The sequence below is a fragment of the Aptenodytes patagonicus genome, chromosome 6 (assembly GCF_965638725.1).
Source record: "Aptenodytes patagonicus chromosome 6, bAptPat1.pri.cur, whole genome shotgun sequence".
Classification (NCBI taxonomy): Eukaryota; Metazoa; Chordata; class Aves; order Sphenisciformes; family Spheniscidae; genus Aptenodytes; species Aptenodytes patagonicus.
The window spans coordinates 57,347,295-57,374,076 of record NC_134954.1 but is presented as its reverse complement, the minus strand read 5'-3'; the positions used below and the strand labels follow the sequence as shown (position 1 = coordinate 57,374,076).

Here is a 26,782-nt window from a genome sequence, read left to right as displayed (position 1 = left end):
GAGATGCCCTACAACACTGGAAAGGACAGAGGGGGGAAAAACTAGACTAGGAACAAATATGTGGTAGGTTCAGTAGTTATGTACCTTGCCCAAATTAACTACGTTGCGGAGATGTGCAGAACGAGGGTAGGAGGTTATTTATCATCATGCTGCAATTGCTGGCACACTGTCAGGACAAGTGAGGAGAACGGGCAATAGTGCTCATTTTATTTTCAAAGTAGTATATTGCTATAGTATTTTGGCAAGAGAAGAATCTTCCTTGTAAGAAGCCCATAATCCTTCACTGCAGCCATGAATGGCACAATGCAAGGTTTGCTGTGAGTCATCTCAGCTCTACAGGGCTATACTATAAGCCCTCCAAGACTTTGGCATTACCTAACCGGAAGAGTGATGTCTTAAACCAATTTCACATTCTCTGTTCTCAGGTATTTCTCAGATACCCTCAGAGCCAATAGACAGGGTTTTTTTCAGAATTTTTTTTTTTTCAGTTCCCCCATTATTAACAGAACATAGAAGTGGGCTTAAAAATCCAATAAAAGCATTTTAAAGATCAATGGAATACATTAGCTATTAGGACCACAGATTTCAAGGATTCACATGACAAGACTAAGATGTCAAAGCCCAACAACCTGAAATCTAGAGGCTCCAATAGACACATAAGAAATGTATTATGAATTCAGTTATTATTAAGTTATTATGAATTAGTAAATTTTTGATGTTAATAACGCTTGTAATGGGAATAGAACTCAGAATTTGGCAGCGAATTGAAATATTTCAACAATATTTTGAAATATACCCACTTTCTAATTGTACACACATACTGTCTTAACCACTATTTGCTTTGTCTGAGCACTACACAGTTCTACCCTCTCTGTCTTAGGTAGTCTATGTTCTAAGTTTAGCACGGCAAGAATAGGTGCAGGTACATGTGAACAAAAGCGGAGAACAGTGGTCACTGACTAATGCTGTATTGTTTTCTAGCTTCGTTCAAATTATTTATCTTAGTTCGTTGGGATGATACAGAATTTGGGGATAAAATATTTTCCTTTGGAAACTATTCTAGTTAACTATATTCCTAAAAAGCATATCAAAAAAAGCTTACAATAAAGCATCCCATAATTATTCTACATACGGTGAATGATAGTTGTAGCCATAATCAATAAACTTCAGCCACCACTTCTGTTCGCTGTTTGATAACTGTGGAAATAAAGAACAAAACACCCAGTATTTTACAACCCATAGAGAAAGAGCTCCAGACTCTACCAAGGATAAATCAATGACAAAATTAATTTTGATTTAAAATGTTTCTAAAATGTGCAGGAATTACTACTCTTCAGCAACAGGAAAGGATACAATTTGAGACTGATATGCCAGGTAGATGGACCCCTGCACCTACTAGAAAAAAAGCCCATGTTTTCCACTGTGCTGGATAAAGCTACAGGAAATCTTGCAGTACTGTCTTAAGTGTGTGCTAGATACATCATTCCCACAAAATTCATAGCAGGAACTCTACCAGACAACCAGGACATAGCTGCAAGCTGCCTAAAGCTGATGTGGTTCCACAGGACCTTCCTTCCTTCCTTCCTTCCTCAGAATAATCCTGTTCTTCCAGCAGATAGCCTAACAATGAACAGTTCATGAAAAGGCTAGAGATTTAGCAGGTCAAATCCTCAATTTCTCCTGCCTTGTAATTTCTCCTTCCAGGTAACTACTTGTCCGGAGAAATTTCATTAAGAGAGCTTGCAAGCTGCTATTTTCAGAAAGTATTGCTGTCTCGCAAGCAGTAGCATTGAAGAAAGGTAGTAACAGAGGTGCTGAAACTTGCAATGTTTTGGCAAGATTCCTTAAAACAATGTACTTTCATGCTATGAACCCCACAAACCCCTTTCAGTAAAGGCTATCAGACCATCATGAACTTCTAATTAAATTCTCTCATCAGGTGAAAAATGATGTGCTGTCCTGTGCATAAAATTAAGAACTGGGACAATTGTTAGTGAAGTATTTGCAGACAATGGGAATCTTAAATGGTGGTCCTGTTATAACACTTTCTTTCCATTTGGAGGTGTTTTTTTTTTCCCCATGTTGTTAAGGCTACTTTTAAATTTAAAAAATTCTTTTATAAGACTGACATTAAAATAATTCTCTTTTAACTCATCTTTTTCTTTTAAGTACAATTAAAAACTATTAAGGCCAACAGGAAAAAGAAAGAAATTAAGTATGAACATTTTCTTATATTGGAAAATTTCCCTATGGTGGAAAATATCTGTTACACAGATTGCACCTCCTTACCTTTTCTATTTGAGATAGTATTGTCCTGAGTTTTGGGTAAGACTCCACAGAGGCTAAATCACTATCATTTTTTTGACAGTAGAAAATAGCTTCCTGGAAGCTCAGGTTTTTATCTGGTACAAACCACAGCTCTGCTCCATCAACAACAAGTGGGGCTCCATGAATTCCAATTTCATCTATGTAGAAGAAACATCACATGCATAAGAAATAAATTCTGAAAAACTCATCCTTTCTTTTTTTGAATGTAATAAGAAATTTCAGTTTGACACTGGGAAAAGCCAACACTCCTTCTTGCATTCTGAGCTCTCTCAGAATCAAATTCTATCAGATACCTTTGCTGGTATCGAACAGGTATTACAGTAGTAATATGACAAAACTAATAAAAGATAAAGAGTATTAACAACTATATACACATAGCGGAAGAATATGCAAAAAGTCCATTTACCTGGTATGTACCACTCAGGTGTCTTTGGAGTGCTACCTGTCCAGAGGAAAAAAAGGACTAGTCAGTTCAAGTTCACCTTCTAACAGGACTGTGGTCACCAATAATGGGAGTGATGTATTGTACTCATGCTTCTCAGTATGCATGATGGAAAAAATAAAAGGAGAAGGAAATCATACACAGGTTTAATAGTTTAAAATAAGCTGATGGAAAACTAATGGGAGTTTTGCATACCCCAGTCTTAAACAACTGTGGCTTTTTTTTCTCCCAGGCAGAATACAGGCATCAAAGTAGTATATCTACCTGTATCTCCCCACAACAAAACAAGTTTCATCCCCAAAATGCCTTTTAAATAACAACCAAAACGTAAAAGTCTACTGGATTTACAGCACTTTTCATACTGCATGGAAAAACCTGGATCTGTGCAGATATGCCACACCATTCTTTTGTATTCCCACTCCTCTGTCTCACTACAGCGAGGAGCTAGTACACCAGTTTTACCAGAAGAAGGCTCATTCACCTAAGGTTGAAGCAAACTGTACACCCAAGACATCTGTGGTCATTTAGTTACAAATATCACTAAGAAAGATTAAGTAAAGTCCACAAATGCTGCAACTCGATGGCTTATATCACCTCACCTAATAAAAAGCCACTTCTCACTTCATGGGACAAGAAAGAATATGGGAGCAGAGATACTGCATCCTCCTCATGGTCATTTTCTGATATATCTTTGAATATTCTAAGTGCACGTCTGTTTGTATGTGACATAGGCGAGACATCTCACGTACTGACCTCTTAACAGTTCAGAAAGGAAATGATAAAATATTGTTTGCAAAGTTTCTGTTATTGGGCAATAATGACAACTCAGTTGTAATAAATAATAAACTCTTTTATAGGAATAAATGGATGTAACTGCAGTTTACCTTTTGTTATCTGGCAGACCCATTCAAGTTTAGCTTCACAATCAAAAGGCTTGAAGTAAAATTCCAGGTCTCTGCCTTCATGGAAATAAAATCTCCAAAATGATCTCCGTGAAAACTGAGAGGTCTGTATAAAAGTAGAAACAGAGAACTGAGTTATTATGGCATAGGCCTCTGAAATGTGAAATGAAACTGTATTAAAAAGGTACTTTGGCAAAGTCAGTATATTTTACTGTGGTTTTAGTCCCACAACTTATTTTGCAAAAAATGAGCAGATACAACTGTAACTCTTCAACTATAACTCTTCATGCTAGCCATGTTTGTGAAACAATTAGGTAAAGGGCTTAAGGTCAGTCGACATACAAAAGTCTCTTCTTGCAATTTTGTTTCTTTGCTTTTTTGTAGCGCACAGGATCTCATCCATGCTTATTATTGAATTATCTGTTGCAACTTGTTGCCCTGAAATGATTCTCATTTCTGCTCAAAAGAAGCAACCACCTGAACTGGCACAGAAATAATCTTTCCTATTTAAGATTATTTCTTACAATCAAGCTTAAAATCTGACTTCACTCTTGCTGATCTCTCCAATAAGGAGAATATTTTACCGTTTAGTGAAAGAAAATGTCTATACCTAGCAGGTAGGGGAGGGAGGTTACTATAGTCACAGTGTCCCCTTCAAACTGCTCTCCTCTTGTCTAGAATTTTTAGTAGATTAATGCTGACAGCTTCTCAGCCTGGGGTCATGAACACAGGAGAACAGAATGAGGGGAAATGGCTGTGAACAGAAGCAAAGGGATGCAACTATCCTTTCCTTCAGTAAATCCTGAAAGCAGAGGTGGGTCTAATTAGGTTAAAAGAAGGGATGGTATTGGAATGATCCTATAAGAAGTCAGGTGATACTTCAGGAAAGTTAAAGGCCATTTTAAAACCCATGCCATCAAGACTAAATGAAGCAATGAAGAACATAATTAGGAATTAAGCAGAGGCATGACATTTTGAATTAGAAACTGACACAGAACTTACAGTCTATTTCACAAGTAAACACACACAATAAACACAAACACACACTCTATCCTGGCTACTGCATTCCCCTACTTCAGGTTTCAACCATTTTCTTAATTTGCAGTTCAGTAAAACTTACTGGTAGGGCTCTGTTTGTTTTTTTGTTTTAGACTCCACCTTAAGTGTTATGTGTAATATACAAGAGATACACAGTATGGCATTATGCAATAGAGAATAGCATTGTTACTAAAATATTCTGTAGTTCAAAAGAAGTCTTATGAAAGGTTATCATTAGCACAGTGCTTGGTTCATAAAAAACTGCTTGAATAAAGGAAAATTAATAGGCGTAGACTGATAAAGGGAACACTAGCAACTTTTTCACTATGCAAAGAAAACACCTCAGCAGTCAACCTACATTCAATATATGGCTGGCAAAAGTATTTTTTCCAAGTACTTCCATGTAAAAATATGCATGCTGTTATTAAAAACCTTGAAACTAACCTTTAATGCAGCACAGTCTCTTGTATCATATTCATCTTCCAGATAATCATGTGGCATAACAACACTAGTTACCTACAGGATGAAAGAATCATTACTTTACAACTATTTTTGCTATGGTAATCCCCAGAGATAACCATTCAAACCTGGGATCCCATTACATTTATCACTATTAAAATATGTGTTAAATGGCAGTTACTGGATCAGTTTTGAGTCTGCGTACCTCTTATTGGAGGGGGGAGAGGGAAAAACCTCACAATTTCAGGCAAATAAATCAATTACAGTGATGAAGGTATTTTTGGAGAAGTCTGACATATCAAGGAGATGAACTGATAAACCCTCCCCTCTGCTGTGGCATGAAGACATCTTGTTCTCTCCACCAGCTCTTAGATGTTTACTACTGTATTTCTGCTAAAATATTTTAATGCAATAGGGACAGAAATCAGGTTAACCTTATTAAAGGTATGTTTTTAATTGGAAATCTGCCTGGATGGCAGCTCTTAAGTGCACAGTCTTCTTCTGAATTATTCATCTGTTGAAGGATCTGTCATATTTTAATTAAAATATTCATCGATTTACTTTCAATCCAGTCCAAGCTGAAACAAATCAGGACATGACGTTTCCTGATTAAAAGTTAACTTACGGGTTTATCATCACTCCATTGCCAGGTTCCCAAAGAATCTGGACTCTTATTCATTCCAATCCATACCCATCTGTCATTGCTGTAAATAAACAAGATAAAATCTTAAGCCAAGTATATGGTTCAGCTCATTTAATAGAAAGACTGACCTATGTCATGACATTACTTAGGATCAAGCAGCAAACCCAAAGGTTTACTGCTGCAAGTTGTAGCAGTTCAAAGAGAAAATGGGCATAAGGGCTAGGACCTCTTCTGCACTTTTCTTGAAGAAGATCCGTAGGTTGTCTTTCCCTGACCACAGGGAAAACTAACTAAATCAGGTAATTCCTTTGTTCGCTGCATCACCACTTCACCAGTTGTCACTTGATATGAAGGTCTCTTTTCTACATGTTTCTTCCAGTATCACACACACAGTGTTTATTTGGCTTGCTGCTTTTTCTCTTGTCCATCTCAGGTTGTCTCTCTCTACACCATCAGCTCAAATATACTCTTCCTGAAACCACATGAAAACTTCTACTCATACAGAATAACTGGCTTCATATTTCCCTTAGGTTTGTCAGTGATATAAACAAACCAAGCATGGGCACATATTTCAATTATGCACCTTCATAAAAGAGGCATAGACATAAATGAGCACATAACACCACTGACTCCAATGCTTGCATAAAAGAATGGCAATATAAATTTTACTCTGTTTTACAGTATTACAGTCAGAACTGTATTTTTTTCTAGATTTTACTTCTTCATTTTTCATAAGCAGGGGATGCTTAAATTCAAAATTTCAGCTATGCTCCAAGATACAGAGTTGCCCCAAAAAAGGGTTTACAATGGAAATGCTTAAATCTGCAGTAACAGCCTTTTCCATACTCTTTACTATTGCTTATGAATCTAAAGATACTATAACAAAATGAAGTATGTGCTAGTCAAGCTGCAAGGTTAGTTTTGTACTGCAACCACTACTTCTCAAAGTATCAATTTTGTGCTAGGTACTGAAGTTTATGATAATTCACTCCAATCCACTACCCTGTCCAAGAAAGGCAACAGACACTTTTCTGAATGATGGTATCGGCTGGAAGCAGCAGAGGGGAGAAAGACCATGAGTTTTGGTTTCTATGAAATCACAGGCTACGTGAAACCCTACTGCAATAGAGCTGTGGAAAAGGCACTCGCATCAAGGTGGTCTGACAGCGCTAGTAAAGTATTGATGCCACAGTACAGGGCTCTTGTAAAACTGTATCAGGAGTACTGTTCCATAAATTTGTGTTGTACCAAATACAGAGAAGGAATATAGGATATTGGAGGAAATGAGAGTTTAGGTTATTAACAAGAATTAAGGATTTTCTTGTCTAGCCTTGACAAAGAAAGAGAGGGAAAGGATATAATTATTCTTTACAATCTATTAGGAGACTAAACCCCCAAGAAGAGGGGCTATTTGAGCAAAAAGGACATTGTGTCTGAAGGAACCACAACTCAAAAATAAATTCAGGCTCCAAATTGGAAAGAGATGTCTGACCAGCAGAGGTCAGAGCTTGGAAAAGGCTCCCAAAAAAGTAGTGCTGACAAACTTAAAGTGATTTTAAGACAGAACTTGGAAAGTTTATGAAAATTACTTTATTACATGGAGGGATGGACTCAGACCCAGGCCTACCTGCATAAGCAATGTTATGAAATCACGGGGCAATGTTAAGAAAGTCTTTGGTAAGACTGTGCCACTACCTTTCCGCACATATCACCATAAAGATGCTAAATTGAACCTGAAATGGCTGACAGTGCAGCACCAACAAACAATACCTTAGCCCAGAGTATGTGGGCTAAGTACATGAAATCCAAGAAGGGCAGTAACATTTTATTTGGTAGGGTTCCCATTAGGAAGAAAAGCATCGGCCACCAACAAATCTCATTTTTGGTTTTTTCTCAACTCCAGCATTAATTTTCTGACATTGGTGTGATAGTGTGATCACACTAGTGTGATCTTATCATACCGAATCTTCTCTAGTCTTTTAATGATATCGCTAAGGAGCCTTTAAAGAGCCTAAATGCCCCTTATCACTCCAGAGGGAAAACTGTGAGCCAAATATTCACAGCTGTCAAGCAGCTAAGTGCCTTTTGGCAATTTGCCTTTAGGATTTTATTTTTCTGTGATTGTTCTTTCCAATTATGAATCAGACATTGCTTAACCCTCCTCTCCTAATCATCACCTACAGGCTTAGTGCAGTTTGAGCAATTGATCATCACAGAGGAATATCTACTAAAAAGAAAGTTTGAGACACTCATTTCAAAAGGATCTGCAGTAATTACCTGAGGAACTAGAGCAATTTTTCAAAGTCTTTCAACTTGTATTTGGCTTTTATGTAATAAATAAATTTTAAAAAAAATTAAAAAGTGTGCCAGGTCAAGAATTTCTCCAGCTTATCTCCCAATTTACAATTACTGTCCTGCAAACAACGTTTTCCAGCTGACTGGGCACTTACACATTAGTGTGTATTTTTTGCTTCTTTTGGAACTGTTCAGACATGACCATGAGTAATTCAGTAACTGCTACACTATCCTTGATGGCACTTTCAAGCTTATGTAAAGCCTTTTGATAGCCCTCTGAAATTACACTATCACCTCATCACAGAAAATAATTCCGCCAACTATTTAAGACAAATATAAATTAAGACTCTCTATTGCAACTAAGTTTGCAGCAAGGAATTTGCTTGCACTTTAGGTATCTGTCTCCTCATTGCAAAGCATTTAAAATTCATCCTATGGACTGGTATCAAAATGGATTTACCAGTGCCAGAGTATTCTCTGGCATTCTACAGGAATTCTACGTTCCTGGAACCACCTCTAAAACCTAGATTCTCCTGAGTTTTAACCTAAAAACTAGGTGCAGTTTGTGCTTTACAACAGACTCCACTGATTAACAATGAAAGACCCTAGATCTCCAGTAATCCCTGCAGAATACCAGTGGCTTTTCTCTCACACAGAACTAAAACTTCATACAATTCAATGTTGTGCAGGAGTGGATAAATACAGTTTAGATCAATGTGAAGGCAATATAAACCGGTAATTTTTCTGCCATCATATTCTAACTGCTGAAATAGAAAAAGGATTTTTTCTGTCCTTTATGTTAGCTCCAACACAAGATTAAGAGCTTAAGTGAAGCTACTGTGGCTTGTAGTTCAACCTAGCTCTTGATAAGAGGAAACACGTGTACATCTGGGCCAACTCCCTAATGGTGCCATTTAAGGCACCATTTAATTTTAGGCAGGGCTGGCCTAAAAGTATATATGAAGCCCATTTGACCCCCTGCTCTTCCCTCTGTAACAGACTACTGCTACTAGCTGAATCCCCATCCTGCTAATCACCTACTCTTTAGCAGAAGAGAAGCTGTATTAATGCAATTACTACAACTTGCATCTTGGCTTTACTGCTGTTTTGACCAGTGTGTTGAGAATAAGATCATTTTTTTCTTGCAAGCTCAAGTGTTAGTGAGGCTTTCTAGATTCAGAACAATTACAGCAGCAGAGCTGTGCATATAAAAGGCAACTGACTTCTTTCCAGTAAGGTGTCCTCACTGAAATGTTATTTCCAACCAATCCAAGCCGTTACTCTCCTTGTGTCCAGCATCACTGCCAGCTATAAGCTGCAGAATGCTCACAAAAACAATCCTAAAAGGATGGAAAGTAACTGAACCGGATCTGTTCTACCTGTATCATGTCCCTCAAAGTGAAAAGAGGTTATCTCCTATTTCTTTCAGGCAGGGGAAGGTTGGCAGGCAAATTTTATTTTCCTTTCCAATGGCAATTGCCCAACTTGACTGGAGCAATTCTAGCTCTTATTTGCCTCTAAGGTGGAATCCGAGTAAAGAACAGAATGGACTAGGCAAGCTGCCCTTTTCCTGGTGAACCAAACTGACTTTTGCTAACGTTTCAAAACAAACAGTTCTCAATGAGTCACCGGAGAACTGTGCAAGGGGAAAAAAAACCAAAACCAAAAAAGCCAAGGTGTGGCTCCTTCCCCAAGCTGAAATGAGTGCACTGAATGAATAGTTTAGGTCAGAGTTTGCACTGAGTAAATGCAGGGAACACAGACAAACTGCATGCCAGTGCACTCCGGCAGCTGATCACATCTAACATTATCTTAGGATGATTTCTCCCAGTTACCTAAATTATTTGTTCTTGGTGAAATAATTCACTTGGTTTCTTCTCTCCTTTCTCAAATTAGTTTATTTTCAGACAAGCCACCCTCCACGCCTGATCTCCAAAATACTTTATATAATCACCACCTCTGAGTAATTTAAAAGCGTAACTAACTTAAACACTTCATTATGTTATCTAAACAAACAAACATTATTTAAAAGACTTCGGGCAATATCAAATATGTAGTATTTCTGTTCAGAAAGTTCTGCAATGCTTGAAAAGGGGTTAACCCAGATGAAAATGTTGTGTTTTGGGTTATATCTGACGCATGCAGTTACTGCAACGTTGACTGCAAAGTCAATTTATACTGGGCTCAATATGTTGCCCCTTATTTAAGTTCTGGTAGAATAATACTGAAGTACTGGGACCTTCCTTCTTCCAGGCTAAGTTCGAGTTTTCTGAAATAAGGGAACGGCAGTAGCATCATGTGTCAGCTGACTTTCTGGAAAGACAGGAAAAGTCTCCACCTTTAAACTCCTAACAAAAAATGGCCATTAACTATAATTAATACCTCAGACAGTCTGCAAGCTGAAAAGTAGTTCCAAGTATTTGTAGGAAAATAAAATAAGTTACTTCTCTATTCATGTTTCATAGCAGATTAGGTACACTAAAACAAAATCTGTAATTGCAAAACAGTATAATAAGATCTATAGCTAAAAATAATTTGTGCACTAGTTTTTATTTCAGGGACTTTAGTCACTTTAGCAAAGGGGTCACAAGTGGCTTTTATACAAGCTAAACCATCTATATATAGAGCATAGAAGTTTGTTTTTGTCTCTTATTAACATAAACATTGAGTAATTTTCATGATTTGTGCACTTCTAAAAAAGTTCACTGGGTTTTCAAGAAGGCATCTCTTCAGTCATCAAGTTTTAAAATTTAATCACAGTGTTGTACGTTGGCAGCTTCTGAAATAATCCCAATTTAGTTTGTTGATGAAAAAATTTAGATCATATAACTGGCAGCATTTGAGTTTAAGCTGGCAAAAGTTCTGAAAAAACAGGCTGCCAATCAAAAAAAACATATTACACAAGGATCTGACATCACACCAATGCCTAATAAAGCTTTGCAGTGACAGTTCCTTTGATTAAAAATAGAGCCTTAGACTCATAAATTATGTAGCATTTAATTTGTTGATACCAGAAAACTCAACACACCCATCTAATGCCCATATAGTGTTATTGCAGTTATGCCAAATGGGATCTGTGCCAACCAGATTGCTGGACACTACATTATTCACGTTTTCAAAACACAGCACCCAGTTTAGTCAGGAAGCATTCCATGAATAAAGATGAGGCCTATCGGAAAAACTGAAATAATGACTCATCTCTAAAGAATGTATCAGTAAAGAACAGGAACAACTATCACCCAGTTGTGCCAAAATTCAACATAAAGAAGGAAACACTTATAACAACACAGACTTAAATTCATGTAATGGAAGACGCTCAAAGCGAATCTCTCTTTTCCTGCGTTCCCTCTGGCAATGTGAAACATTTGCCCAAGCTGTACTCGGTTGACATTTTCCAGGAAAGCAGTGACATGACCAGCAGTTCAAATGCCATATCTAGCTGTTTTTGCTGTGGGAAACACAGGCATCGTACACTATCTCATACTTGCCATTTGGGGTCAGCAGCAGCATTTGCGATCTAGTGCAGAATGCGACTGAAATCAAAATTTTAGCCCACGGCCAGTTTGTTACCTGATTATTTTTCTCAGGATAGAATGAAGTGCCTTGATTTCTTCTGAGTGACTAAAACTAGGCAGATGGCCTCCGAGCGCTTCACAGAATCTTTCTGCCTCTTCCCAGGTCCTGGTTCGCAGCACTCTTTCACTGTGGAAGAACTTCACAAGAGCCAAACATCAGAGTAGAAAATTACACAAGTAACAGCATTTTTAAAACACTCCTGTACTACTCAAATATGGCCACCCTAGGTAGGAATGAATAATTGGTATTTCCACAGGGAGAGAGCTTGACTTCTTAACAATTATTTTATTTTTTTCAGTTTGATTGACAACAGCCAGACTCTGAAGTTTCGCTGACAAAATTTGTTTCAAATGCAATGTATTCCATATGGCAGGCTTTCTCTGTTTTTCTCTACCAGAAAGATTTTACAAAACAACACCCAACTCACTCCAAAACTGCAAGCCAGATTATAGGTTTTAAGGGATGTTGTTCCTTCCAATTTATGGTGAACTGCAAAGACCAATTTTCACTGAAACCAGGCCCGTTTGGTTGCTGCAGGTGAAGAAAGTTCTTCGGCACACCCTTTGCTACCTGCATGTATCAAAGTTGCACAATTGGCTCATACACCTCAGCTAACATGTCCACTTGATCCCCTTGACTTCAGTCCAAGCCAATTCCCATCGGCTGGATCGCTCTGCACAGACATGCTGCACTTGGTCAACAAGAGTTTTGAAGAAACTGCCAGGGCCAGCTGTCACATCCCATCAGCTATGGGACAGCTAAGCTGCACATCAGCTAGACCCATCCCTTCGGGACCCTGGCCCACAGCCTTGTTGTTCAAGCTGGGTTTCCCCACTTTGCTACGTGAGCTGTTTACAAGACACAGTTCATTGCAGACACTGAGTCCAGAAATAATGAATAAACAATCCAATAAACAGCCTCTGTTTTAACTTGGTTTGATTGTTAATAGGAGGGGAAAAACCTGCATTTCTAAATACAAACTTGTTCAAGCCATTCCAGCTAACAGCATGGCTGCTTACTTCCACTATTTACTTCAAAAACAGTAAAATACAACTGAGACTGCACTTTTTTGATAAAGTTTGATATCCATATTCAAACCAGAGAAAATCCCACCTCTCCTATCTACATCCTTAGAGTATAGAAAGGAAAGGGACAGAAGGAGGCGATGCAAAGCACTTTCCTTCCTTATTCAGGTGTCTCTGCGTGCCAGATGATGGCGGGCAGGCTAGGATGCAGACACGGCACCCTCTGTCAGCACCAGGCTCCTGAGATGGCAGCACGGGTGAATGCTGTCGCCCCACTCGGCTCTGATGTGCAGAGCTGGCCACAGAAAGAGCAAGGAGAGGCACACTGCATCTTTCAGGAATCGGCAGAGGATGATGCATGAGAACATCTGGAGCCAGTCAACCTGAATCAACATGAATTCCTCCTCCCAGTGGAAACCATCTTTGAAATACCCTTCAGAGCAGCTGTAAGCCACAAAATGGCTAATCACACACTTGCTGCAAGACAGTAACGAACAATTAACATCTAATAGGAATAACATTTTACCTTGTAGCAGGCAAGGCCGGATCCATTGTGCCACCCAGGGGGACAGGGATCAGTTGGCTTTGGGAGCACTTCTGGCTCCTTGGGCAGCCCGATATATTTTTTGCAGACAGAAAACGCTTTAGTGGTTTTACAGTCCTTAGTTTCCCACTTTCCAACAGACTTTCCACTGGACATGGCCACACATCCTCCTGAAAACGCTAAGATTTAAGCCACCAAAGACATATTTAAAACTATTGGCTGGTTTTCAAAAAAATCCATAGATTTCTGAATGACTGTTTTATTTCATCCTTGGAGTTCTGTAACATGGTAATCCAATGCTTGCTCAGTGTAAACGATAGTATTTTTACATTTTTTTTAATTGTTAAATGTACCTGGTTGCAAGGAATTCCAGTTAGTGTATGTCACAGCTTCAGTTTTCTCCCCATCTGCTGTACCCCAGGAATATATTCCCGATTGGCTAATATCCTGCAAACCGGTCCAAAAGTATTTTTCTTCAACTTTGGTGTGTTTTCTAATTAGACTGTTTATAAATTCTTGCTCAAATCTGAAAATTCACAGATTAATTTGAGTCAGTATTTGAAAGATACCTGAAACTATTGAGCCAATTTGAAAACCAGGAATATTATTATATGAGTTAGTTGAAGTGGTTGTCCAGGCAGTCCCATATTCAACATGGGGTCAGCAGGCTGGGAATTCACATACTTCCAAGAAGGTTTTACACTGTAGGTTTACCATTGTCACACCATGGAAAACACAGTTTGCTAGTTCTCTGCAAAAGCAATTCTATCTCTATTTTCTCTTTATAAACCACTAATTAGCATACAGAGGTTTTAATCTCTGACTACATCTCCAGAATCATACTGTAAAACATGCCTGTAAATTACAGAGATGTGTTTTACCTGTTCATCACTGTAAGATTGCACTGTGCTCCAAATGAAACTTCTGTTTTATAAATCTTGTAACAGTAGTTTCCGTGTCTCTCCCAACCCTGGTTAGAGAACGAAAAACACGTTTATACATAACAGCCTAATTTAAGCATTATCTACAGGAGAAAATAAATCATTGCTAATATTGGTTGGTGCCCACAAGCCGGCACAGCATATACAAGAAAGAAATTCAGTGCATCACAAAGAAGGTCCAGTATCATCAGCTCTCAGATTCACAGTTCTAAGAAATAATGCAACCACGGGACTAAAATACACCACTGTTTTAGCTCGACTGCTGTGTGCATTTAGAGAGAGAAACACAAGGGCAACAGCCTAGTCCTGTTCAAAACAATAGGAGTTTTCATGCTGTTCCACCAACGCCAGGATTCAAACAGAGGAATAATAAGAGGGCATTACTAGTGTTTCTTTACTTCTGAAAAAAATATTTTACACTGAAAATGTATGAACTTACAGAATTTCTCTATTATTCAAATCTTTTTCTCTATATTTACACTGAAATTTCAAGGAACATTAATGTGTTACCTCTTTGCTAGCCTACCAATGCCACTGATGTCTGAACAGCACAGAAAGCTATAACTTCTACATGCTGGCAGTCTCTGAAGAAACAGAGTAAAAATACCCCGAGGTTGTGCAGAAAGAAAGATAAGGGGTAAACATTTCCTGTTGCAGGCAACATGCCACACAAAAATGAACCAAAGAACTCTGAAGTAGCTAGTAATACCATCCCAAGATTGTTCAAAACAGAAAAGACTTCTTTTCAAGCCTTATTTATGCTGTAACATGTTATACTATAAAAAAAAAAAAAACCAAAAAAACCAAAACACCCCCCACCTTTACTCAAGTCAAAGAACAAAAATGAGAGCCAAGTGAAGCGTATCAGAAACCTAATCTCATTTATCAACCTCTGCATATCTTTATGTTGCAAAGTGCTTATCCTAAATTTTAAAACATACTTAAAGCAAAAATGACAGAACAAATGGCATTAGCAATAACATATCTAGTAAAAGCAACTTTTTTTTTTTTTTTCAAACAAATAAATAAAACACAACATCTCTTAGGTCCAAGCTCATAATACTTTCATCAATAAACAGAGTGGTAATACATCTAGAGCATGCTTAGGAGAATCTGAAGTTTGGCTCATGCTACATAAATGTCCTTTTTCAGCTAAAATGTTCCATAGAATTTATTGTATGGGCAAGAAGGAAACAGAAAGTAGAGGAAATAAGTAATTTTATGCAGGTTTCTGAACCAAGTGAAAGTAAAAGAAATACAGACTTCCCATTACCTCTTCCAATAAACAACTTTTATCTGATTTTGTTTCATTCAAAATCTCTCCTTTTTTCTTGCACACATATTTTAGTTTTTCTTTACAGGATTTAACTCTCCATTGTCCCAACTGTGAGAAGGAAAGGAAAAAAAAAGTATTTAAAATTCTAAAATCTTTTAATTTCCATAGTGCAGGGGCTGAGTTTTCATAAGGGGGAAAGCCAAAATGCCTCTAGCAAAAATATTGGGGGCAGGATGCCCTAGATTATATGCATAGGTGCATGTTTGGAAGGGAGAGAGAAAGCTGACAAGTGTGGCAATGGGAGGATTCTGGATCATATCTGAAAAGGGAAGAAAAGGCCAGGGTGGTGCCAACTCTCTCGGATCAGGGAGGGAATGGGTGCAGGGAGTGTGCACAGCTTTCTGCAGAGGCAGGGAGGAGGCAGCTCAGAGGAGCTGAGCGCATGAGCTCCACTGCCAGCCTGACAGCACAGCAGGCAGATGTTTGCCCCAGTTTTCTACTGAATCCGGGAGATGGAATACAGCGTGCTTCCCTCTCCACTCATCTTTGTGACCTCCTTCCCCCACCCACCCCTTGCTTCTTCAGTACTGTATCCCCCCAGTGTCTGTCCTCTCCTCTCCTCTTCCCAAGGTATCTCACTACCCATCCTCAGATGGGGTCCCCCAAACGGGTCCTGGAGATGACTGAACCCAGCTTTTTCTTTCAATAGTTCGGCCCACCTCCTTCCTAGCTCTCTGCCACAGACACGCAAGAATACGGTAACCCAAAATGCAGAGTGACAAGGACAACTGGCTGACGAACAGCAGAAGCAGTCTCAGAGCTGCGAGCAATTTCTTCCATTCTTTGCAGTACATGGCTACCAGGTGTCGGCTAAATAATTTTAAGAAATTTGCTTGTAGAAAAATAGTTATCTGTATTTTAAAGATTATTCCAGAAATAAAATCAGTTATCTGCTTTATCCTCCCCTTGACTTTCACATCATCAGTGTTGCCTCTACTATGATGGAAAAAAACTAAAAAAAAAACCCCCAACACTGTATTCCTACCTCGCCTGAATATGACACACAGTTAGGAGTGCTGTTAAAAGGAACTTTTGGTTCATTCTGATCCCAATATGTAAAAACCACAGCTGAGCGATCTGACCATTTGAACAAGGTTGGTACATCTTCATTCCTGAGACCAATCCACATTTCTTCTTTAGCATCTGTAATTTAAAATTAGGGCAACACCGTAGTTACAAAATAATATTCAAACTAATTGGAAAGGAATGTGAAATCAGCAAAATTAGTTTTTTATCACTATACTGCACAGTATAAATGCCACAATTTTTTTTCTTACAGTGAGAAAGGGGATTTGAGACAAGTATTCATGAATGTGAATAAGTTTCACAGAGAAGGTAACAAATGGGAAAAAAAACCCAGAAATAACAAACACTCAAGCAAAAAAAGCTCAACCAAATTTAATTTTTAGAGTGCATACAAAAACATAAGACCACAGAGTACAGATAACATTTATTAGTTCAGTGACCCAGTAGTCAAATATTGGCCCAACTATCTACGATTCTCTTTGAATGAGAAAATTAAACACAGGTATTAGGCAACTAGAAGTAGGTTAGCCCAATAAAAAATAAATAAATAACATAGATCAAACCAAAACAAGAGCTAATACAGAGGGGACTGGACCTGAACAGCAACACTCAGCACTAGCCTGGGTACAAGCTCAGCATTAGCACCTTCATTTAATAGCCAGAGGTTAGGACAATCACATGCTAGAACATGGAAAGTAGTTTGTAACTTATGGTGCGCAGCACTTGGTGCTTGACATTTATAAGTATCTCAACTCACCATCATGAAGCTTTGTAACAACCAGTTCAACATCTGCTAATGACTGTATGCTGATGAGGTTACTCTTATTTGCTTTGCACAACTCATCTGCCATACTCCAAGGTGCCTCATTTTTTATCAGCATGTAGCAAAAACCATTGTGGGGAAGCCAGCCCAAATCACAGCGAGTATCCAAGTGTCTCCAAGGTTCTAATAGTGAAGAGAAACGGAATTAGAGGCTTTTGTTCTACATTGGCTAGTGCAACGGGTTGGCATTTTCTTCGTGTTTTAAATCCGGCAGCACCTTGAAAACAGCCGGAAAGCGGTGATCAGAATGCGTGCACATCTCTTCAGGGCTAATATTTTAAGAAACAGTCACAATTTAGTCAAGCAAATAGACCTGACTGAGCAGCATTATGGGGATTAGTAATATTCTGGGGCCATGAGGTAGGCAGAAGGAGAAAGAAGTTAGTGGGAATGAAAGTAAAAAGCTGGAATGCATTACACTAAGCTGGTCTTACTGTAAGCGAAAGGTTCAAAAGTAACAGTAAGCAAGATTTCAAAAGCAATTAAAGGCAAAACAAGTTACTTCATTGCCGGACAGCAGCTTCAACAAAAAGTTGCTTGTTTTGTTCTGGCAGGGGTTTGCACTTTCATAGGGCATTATTATCTATATACAGCACCACACATAAGACCAATTTTGAACAGCTCACAATGAAACAAATGCTTAGTTTTAAATATTTTTTCTTCTGAAAACTAAGATATTCAAGAATTCAAACTGTTTTTAATGCATGCTGAAAAAGGTATATACTAATAGCCTTTCTGGTTCAAAATACACTATAAAATACTCCAAATCGCAAGAATTTTGGTTTTTAATTAATAAAACGCTGTATAAACACTGGTAACAACTCTGCATACCCTGCTGAGGAGCCAGAGAACAAATAAGGATGGTTAACTGACAACTAGTTTTCAAGGGATCGTTTAAAAATTTGAACCAGTTTAGTTAAATTTAAACTACTTACTAATTTTTTTTCCTCAAAGACACACACCTCCCCCGGGGGAGCCAGAGAGAACGTGTCTTAGCCAGTGACACTCCATGACACTTTCCACCTCCAGGACACTGCTTCATCCCTCTTATCCCCTAGTCGCCCCCCTCATCCAAGGACAATCCTCTTCCAGTAAAAGTTTTCCCATGAGAGCCCTGCTAGCATGAGCCCTGGAAACTAGGTAAGGCCAAAGCACGCATGGAAGAACAGGCCATGGATACAGGAAGGGTTGGACACCCAGGTGTAGGTAAATGGCCAAAAGCATGGAAGAAGTTATACGTCACAGCTGGACACTGTAACAACTGAAGAACCGTATGTGTGTGTAGAGAGGAGAGAATAAAGCTTTAAACTGTTCTGGTTTTCCTACTGTATTATTTACTTTTCTCTTGTAAGAGCTGTTATGGATCCAGTAAAGATTATACACTGGGCAAGCTACCAACTCTTGCACTCTGATTTCCAGTGCTGGGCCTGGTTTCAAAGGATAGTAAGGTCATTTAACTACTTCTATTTGAATTCAACAGAGTTTGACCCAAACCCCAGGTAGGTCCCATTTTATGTCAATACACACCAAGAGTGAGAGAAATGGGCTTAAAGCAGAGATGGAAAGGTTTGAGGTGCAACTGCCAGTCCCAGACTTTCAGTAGCACATGAAAGAAGGCACAAGCCATAGAGGAAAACATGATGAAAAGGGCAGGACTGTGCTGGGAAATGCTTTACGTGTGAATGAGAAAGCTGCAAAAAATGAAAGCTGTTTGTGATGCATCATCTTGACACTGAATATACAGGGTTTGCTTCTGCTCTGCTAAAAAACCCAAAGCTGTTGTGAAAGTGTTTTGGCAGAGACAACTAAGAAGGCTTGGGAAGGGAAAAAGAAAAGACTCTGTAAGTGAACATTACGCTCATATTAACATACAAATATAAAAATGCAAGTTGTCCTACCTGGGAGGCTTGAAACTTCATTGAGTGACTTCTTGCAAATATATGGAAGTGGAGTCCCACAGTGGTAACTCTGCCACTGACCTGAGGCAGCATTCATCACCACACAGCTAGTCCCATCCAGCGGGGACAAACTCTGCATATCTATAGACAGGAACAAATAAGAAAAGAAGATCACAAGTTATCAAACAGTAAGGTAGCGACTGCTTCTTTTTTCTACTGCTTTTCAATATAAGAATAATATACTTTGCATAGTACAGCACCTTATATTTAAAGAACATCACTTGCTTTAGAATGAAGGCACCTGTCCTACCACAGGTCCCACAGAAAGTTTTTTGTAAGAGAGAAAGTTACAGAATCAAGGAATCCGGACTTCTTTTCCAATGTTTAATCATAGAACCAGGAGGAATGTTCTATTTACAATACAAAAAACCCTTGGCTGAGCACTTTCCCAGACTAGAAATATCTCAGGGGAGAACCCTTTTCGCAGCCCTCAGTTTCCTTTGGCAACCCCTTTCCAGCCCCACTCCAAACACAGCTCTGCACTCTTTCTCTCAACACTAACCATAACCCTTACCTTAACAGAAACCTGAGACAAGGCCACAAATTAAAAATATCACAGAGGAGAACTCTTTTTTGCAGTTCCCGGCTTCCCTTGGAGCCCCCTTCCAATGGTACTTTTTGGCTTTCTCTTTCCTTGAGCCCCAATGCAAACCCAAGCTGTGTCCTACAAAGAGCGGCACAGCTCACCCTGCCCTAGGTTTGTTCAGTCTCACATAGAAAAGGCTCAGGGTGGATCTTAGTTCTTCATGGGAGAGTACAGCAGAGACAGAGCCAGGTTCTTTTCAGACGTGTATAGTGAGAGGACAAGAAGTAATGGGTACAACTTGCAGCTAGCAAAATTCCTGTTAGATACCGGTATTTTTCACAAGAGGGGTAGACATTTTTCTCAAGAGGGGTAGACATTAGTATGTCTGCCATGACTGCAGATTAATTATGCCACTGTAACTGGGGATAGTCTAGTCTCTGGCTCTGCATTACAGTCCTACAGTGTCATCATAGCTCCAGAAGAAGGTGCAGCCAGTAGTACAAGCAGCAGAAAAGTCCTTAACCTTTCCAAAAGAAAGACCACATTTGGAAAACATCACAGAAATTTCTTTCAAAGAAGAATTCACGTTGCAGCACTATTCTAGAAACTGAAGGAAAAAGAGAATTCACTTTACAAAGGTCAAATTCAGCTTGAATGACAAAACAATATTAGCTTCAGTATTCCTGATTGTTACTCCTCCAGGATTCTCATATATACACATCCATGGCATATTTGTGAGAATATTACAAATACATAATGAAAATTCCAAACAAACAAGACTCTCACCAATTCTACTAGGAACTTGGGAGTAATTAAAAAAGGTTTTTCAAAGGTTTTATACTTCTTTCATCTTCACCTCGAAACAAATTTAAGCAACCTTGAAGTTTAAAAACACAAGTTAGGCTTCTAAGTAACATCAGTTTTTGCACATACATCAATAATTGTAATATCTGAGGGAAGTCAATGCCATTCTGTCAGTCGGAGGAGAAATTTAGCAGCTAGGGAAGCTGTAGATTCTTTACTAAAATGGACCTCAAAGATACTATTTAAGTTTTACCGTTTTAGAGATTTATTAACCTAATCATCCATAAATATAGAATGAGTGCAGAAAGATTCACTGGCTAGGAGAAAAAGATGCTTCCCAACTTTTAACAGAAATGGAACAACAATGATTGTTTTGATGAAGTCTGATGGAGAAGGGTTAAAAAAAAAAAAAAAGCAGCCAAGCAAAATACTAGTTTTGTTAATAACTGTTATACTGTTAGTAACACCAGAAACAACATTACCTGGATGCCAGTTGAGAAAATTCAAAGGCTTGTGATCTGACCACTGCCAACCTCCAGAAACGTCCAGTTGATTTAAGCCAATCCAAAAGATCTCAGCGATGTCATCCTTAGCTGGAGATAAATTTATTATTTTTAAGAAAACAATTAGTATAAAATGTTCATCCTTTATTGGTCTCCTTTAAATTAAAAGTGTGATCTGAAAGGGCACGCATTTGAGGAAAGAAAGATTACTACTATAATCGGACATGCAACCTTTCTTGAACTGAGGAGAAATTCACCCACACAAGTCTTCCCTCCCAATGGCTTCAGATGTTTGTCCTTTGGTTTTGTATTCCCAAAGGCACACGGATAATTCCTCCAGGCCAAAGCTGAATATCGGTGAGGATGATTTCATAACAACAAGTGGGTAACATGCTACTGAAACACCAACTGCCACTCTGGCCCATACTTGAGATTTTGGGGACATTCCTCATTATAAATATGAACAACAGCTAACCACTACAATGAAATCACACAGATAAATTAAAAAAAAAAAACAAACAACAAACTCTGAAGTGAGATTAGCAACTTATTTTTGCTACACAAATGACAGCACCAACGCATTTTAAGTACAATCAAGTTTTAACCCATAATTTTAAGACAGAAACTAAAATGTTGTCTTCACTTTATGTTAATTTGTCAACATTTCCTGATATTCGTATGTGAATAATTACACCTACCTTGTATGTAACTTAATTCAGATGCATCTTGGATGCTAAGCAGATCTCCCCCTTGCCTTTTACATGAAATATAAGCTTCCTTCCAAGAAAGAGCAGACTGTGTATTAAACTGGTAGCAACTTTCAGACCCTGGATCATGTTCCCAGATATCATGACAACCATCCTCTGTTTAAAGGAAGCAGAAGGTTCTTGTAACAACAACTATACTGAAACATCATGAAAGTTTCAGAAGAAAAATTAGAATACTGAAGGTCTATCGATTTTTATATTGGTAATCACATATACTACAGAGTAAGCGTGTGCTGATCATCCTGTCAACACTGCAATAGAAAAGGGACCTGCTTTTACCCAGCTTAACAGCAATGGTGCTACGCCAAGGTGGAGCCGTACACACATGAAGTGACAAAACACTTTTAGGACATCTATTTAGAAACTCAACGTGCCTGGTTGTAAGCAGATTCCCCATTTTCCATCGTGAGCATAATCTTCAGATGTGGCGCACCATTTCCCACCCGTATGCATTTCATCCTGAATGCAGTCATGATGCCACGTCTTATTATACAGAAAGGGGAACTCACAGGGTTTTCCATAGGAGTTCCCATCTTTGGTATAAACCTCTGCAGGAATAAAAATAATAAAGAAGTAGATACAAGTTGTCTAGGGGAGGAAAGGACAGCAAATCAATGTTACTGCTTGTATAGACATAGTTAACTTAAAACCACACAAATTGCACTTGCGGTCTTAAAACACCGTATTTTGTTGTTACGGATACTATACAGCAATGCCAGAACTGAAAGAAGTGAAACAAACATTTTTCTGTACTTTTTCTTCTGAGTAGGGCATAACACAGCAGAAGCTTGTTTCCCCCTTCCTGGTAAGTTAGGGATAAATACATTGTCCTGTTGAAATCCAGGTGGTTTGCACAGAGTACTACAGAACAAGGCTCTAGGAATCAACATACACAAGAGAGGGAAAACATTTCAAAGTGGAGCCTACTGGGCTCTTCGGACTGCCCACTTTGAACAATCCAAATACAAAGAAAATCCTGATTTTAAATATGGTAAAGGAAGTTTTCACCAATTCTTCCAGCAAGCATGAGATTTCAGATGAGACTGTCTTCCATGGCAAGTGGAGAGACTACCAGACCAAAGCAAATGGATGGTTCCTGACAGTCCAACAGGCTGCGAGCTAGCAGCATGCACTGAATTTGATTGTCCAGCCTGCCAGCAAAGAAAATATCAAGTCCTGCTCTTATTTGAGCTAACAGCAAAATTCCCATCACTATGAAGAGGACAGTGTCTGTTCTGATAGAAGGTGGTTGATATTTCTTTATTAAATAGGCTCTCACTAATATGGGGGGAGGAATTTAAACATGCTAAGAAAGCCACTCAATCACACAACTTCTGCAGTTGCGCATATTTATTTTTTATTACAAACAGTTGAAGTTTCACACTTGAATATTAGTATCTCTCTACAGCAAAACATTCTCTTGCTTTACTGATCAGTCTTTTCATATGATTAATTTTAAGAATTTATTGGCATAGACATACAGCAACATGCCCTTAACAAAAAAAAAAAAAAAAAAAAAGTCCTCCAAACCCCTGTGCAAACTTACCATGGTAAGGATACCGACATATATCATCAGACGAGCTGTTGCTTCTCCACTGGTCTGTTGCATTTATGCTTGCAGTTACATAGGTACTCTTGGTAGTCACTTTGTACTGAGATGCACCAAGGATGGAAGCATCAGCACATCGCCACCACAGCATTAGTTCTGAGTTACAATCAACCATTTTCAGGCGAGACAGTGATTTGGTGAATATATCAAGTCCCAGGCACTGCTTGGACCCCAAATGAAAGAGGCGATTCTGGGATACCCATTTCCATAAAGCTTCACTTGTCTCCTTGCAGTCATCTATCACTATCCGTGAGTTTTTAACTTGTATGCACTTGTTCAGTGTGTCATGGCGAATGGTAAAAGCATCATTGCCTGTATAAGAACAAACAAATGTCCACATATGGGTGTGATTCAGTATCACTTTCATAGGAAGTTCCTTTTTAAAAGTGTAATCACATTCTGAGACATGCTACCAGAAAAGTACAGCAACTGCTGTTTGTACATTAGACTCTCTCTTTCGTACAAGCCATGTTAAGTACATTTTCCTGCTCTTTAGTGAGTATTCTTTACTTCTGGGGAAAAGAAAACGTCTCTTTCAAAGTCATTATAAAATGAGGGGAGATAAAATGAGGCTGTTTTCTAAGTCCAATCCTATCGATGAGAATTCTTCTTTTAATTTTAACACATACTGACTGGATCAACCCCTGATTAATTTGCAAGCTTACTGGGTAAAGCATCTTGTCTTCATGCCTATCTGCAAATGCAGTTACACACAGCAGGTACCATAAAATGTAATTAATAATAATCTTCACTTAGTAAGCACTTTTTTTTTTTTTTTAAACTGTGTATCATATATAATACACAGCATGATAGGCTCATACATGAACCAGTTTGTGGGTGCAACTGCAGTATTACTAAAATAACTGGCACTGCTTTTGGGAGAGAGTTTTAGAATGAATATCCCACCAAAGATGCCACACAAAGATTAAGAGTATCGTTTTTAAAATTATAGAGGAACCCTAGTTTCATTTTCAGCTGTGACGTAGCTTGTCATTAAAAAGAAAAAAAAAGTTGATAAAGCATAGTATACAATTTTTAAAAGATATGAATCACCCTACTGATACAAGCTGACGCCTCTGCCAGTATAAGAACACCTCTGACAAGTGGCAGTAGGTTTAAGTTAACCAAGAAAAAAATGCCCTAGAACTATTTCTATGCAACAATAAAGATGGCCCCACAGTATAAAACTTTCACTAACCAGGCTGAAATGGACCTTGCCTGTCCCAGACCCACAAGGCTATTACTCTGCTGTTTAAATAAGGAATCTGCTGAGTAGTGTTTTGTATTTAATAGTAATGCACTGTCAATCACATTCCTACTGCGTTTTTTTAATATGACTTAATAATAGGTTTGGCTGAACAGCAGGGAAAATATTCAGTGATGTTATGCAGTGAATTTTACCACTACTTCCCAGTATACTGGCGAATTTTCCACTGTGTAAGTGCCAAATAGTATCTAAACAGTACTGAGCTGGTCAAACTGTAAAGAAGAATCTCTAAGTCAGCCACCTACTGGAGTGACTTTTTCTAAATAGCACATTGTAACCAACCGTCTCTTTCATCCTATTAAAACTAAATAAGACATTTTAACAACCAAACCTGCTTTTGTGCTATCTTTTTACCCTGTGCTTTTTCAGCACTATAGCTGCTTTTTGCTTTTTATTCTCCCCTCCAGACTTTCTTCTTTTCCATTTCTTGTAACATGTTCTCGGCCTCTTCTCAGATCTTCCCTTTCCTCATTCTTCTTTCACGTCTTCCCACACAACCCTCGTTCTGACATCAAGAAGAAAACCACTTTTTAAAATTTCCCCAGAAAAACTGCTGATGTTGTCTCACCAAATCTCTCTGTGCAGCGATTTATTAATACCGGTGCTCAATTACACCAGTTCAACACTCTGGCCATGAAGTTTTACCTGACATCTTTAGCTACAAACCCAAGCCTGTTACTGTCAAAGGAGATAAAAATACGTGAGGTGCAACCATTTAGCAAAGAGCTCAACTTGTTCCCCAGCAGCTCTCCCCAAGCTAGCGGCTTTGGCTAGCAAGAAATTTGCTCAGCGTGAAACTTTTCCACCTGCTTTCTGAAAGACAGGGTAAGCCTCCTTCCTCTCTCTCTCCGCGCATAAAGCAGCAAATAAAAACGACGGCTTGACGCTGCAGGGGACTGCCTGAGTCCGGGTTCTTTCTCCTCTCGAGGTAACAGGCCAAAGGCCCGCCTCCCTCCCACGGCTCCGCGCCGCCGGCCCGGCGCTGCCCCGGCTCGGGGGCGGCCCCCGGCACCGCGGGCACCGGGAACGTGGCACCCGGGGGCGGCGGGGCAGCGGCTGGTTTCGCGACGCCCCAGGCGAAGCGCACGGTCCGGGAGGGAGGCTTGGGGTTTTTTTCCTTCCTTTTTCGCTCCTCCTCGTAAGTTTCCCACGTTGTTTCCGCGCAGTCGGACTTTGCCACCTAGCGCAACGCCCGGGGGTGCCGGGAACCGTCGGGGCGGAAGGCCCGCCACCGCGTCGCCTTCCCCCTCAGGCGCCCGCCGGGGCGGAAAAGGGCCTTCCAAGGGCCTTCCGCGCCCCTTGCGCCGCAGCGCACCCGCGCAGCGCCTCCCCCCTCGCAAGGTGGGCGCCCGGCCTACCTGAGGGGTCCCGGCGGGCCGCGCAGCAGACGAGGAGCCAGGCGAGGCCGCAGGCGGCCAGGCAGAGCCCCGCCGCCCGCCCCATCCTCCCGCGGCGCGCAGACTGCGCGGAGCGGGCGCGCTGCCGGGCTCGCTCTGCCGGAGCGTCGCGCCCGCCGCCGGCTGGCCGGGACGGCGAGCGGCCGGCGGGATTGGCCCGCCCCGGGGAGCGTCACTTGTTGTCAGGAGAAGAGCCGCCCCGGGTTTGCGGCGAGGTGTGGGGCGGGGCCGGGCCTGGGCGGCGGCCGGGTGTGAAGGGTCGAGGCGGCGAGGAAGGGCCGGCCCCGGCTGCCCCGGCGGGGGCGAGGTTACGACTGAGGGGAGTGAAACACGGGAAAAGGGAGTCGCAAGTGAAAACGTAAGAGTAAAGATGAGGAAAACGTGGGGGAAATGAAGGGAAAAGGAGGAGAGGGGAAAAAAAAAAGAGGAAAAGTGAAGGAAAAAAAGGAAGGAGGAAAAAAATGAGGAAAACCCGAGGAAAAATGAAGAAAAAATAGAAAAGCAGACCTAATTATCACAAGGTAATTAAAGTTAAAACTGAAAAAAAAAGGTTTTAGAAGTTCAGTTGGGAAA

At 39.8% G+C, this 26,782-nt stretch overlaps 1 protein-coding gene across 1 annotated transcript in view; it reads right to left on the bottom strand.

Annotated features, from left to right (window-relative positions):
• The window catches only part of LY75 (lymphocyte antigen 75), a 48,138-nt gene extending 21,863 nt beyond the window's left edge, over positions 1-26,275 (bottom strand). The window contains exons 1-19 of the mRNA XM_076342787.1: positions 26,171-26,275; positions 23,483-23,857; positions 22,311-22,484; positions 21,868-22,032; positions 21,149-21,259; positions 19,277-19,417; positions 17,313-17,501; positions 16,515-16,672; positions 15,467-15,577; positions 14,134-14,222; positions 13,606-13,778; positions 13,235-13,431; positions 11,678-11,820; positions 5,795-5,873; positions 5,155-5,226; positions 3,655-3,778; positions 2,735-2,770; positions 2,290-2,465; positions 1,133-1,197 (exon numbers count right to left, since the gene is read on the bottom strand). Of these exons, the coding sequence (XP_076198902.1) occupies positions 1,133-1,197; positions 2,290-2,465; positions 2,735-2,770; positions 3,655-3,778; positions 5,155-5,226; positions 5,795-5,873; positions 11,678-11,820; positions 13,235-13,431; positions 13,606-13,778; positions 14,134-14,222; positions 15,467-15,577; positions 16,515-16,672; positions 17,313-17,501; positions 19,277-19,417; positions 21,149-21,259; positions 21,868-22,032; positions 22,311-22,484; positions 23,483-23,857; positions 26,171-26,255 (2,663 nt within the window). The 5' untranslated portion in view covers positions 26,256-26,275. The remainder of the gene's footprint in view (positions 1-1,132; positions 1,198-2,289; positions 2,466-2,734; positions 2,771-3,654; positions 3,779-5,154; positions 5,227-5,794; positions 5,874-11,677; positions 11,821-13,234; positions 13,432-13,605; positions 13,779-14,133; positions 14,223-15,466; positions 15,578-16,514; positions 16,673-17,312; positions 17,502-19,276; positions 19,418-21,148; positions 21,260-21,867; positions 22,033-22,310; positions 22,485-23,482; positions 23,858-26,170) is intronic.
• Between the last annotated feature and the right edge of the window lie 507 nt (positions 26,276-26,782).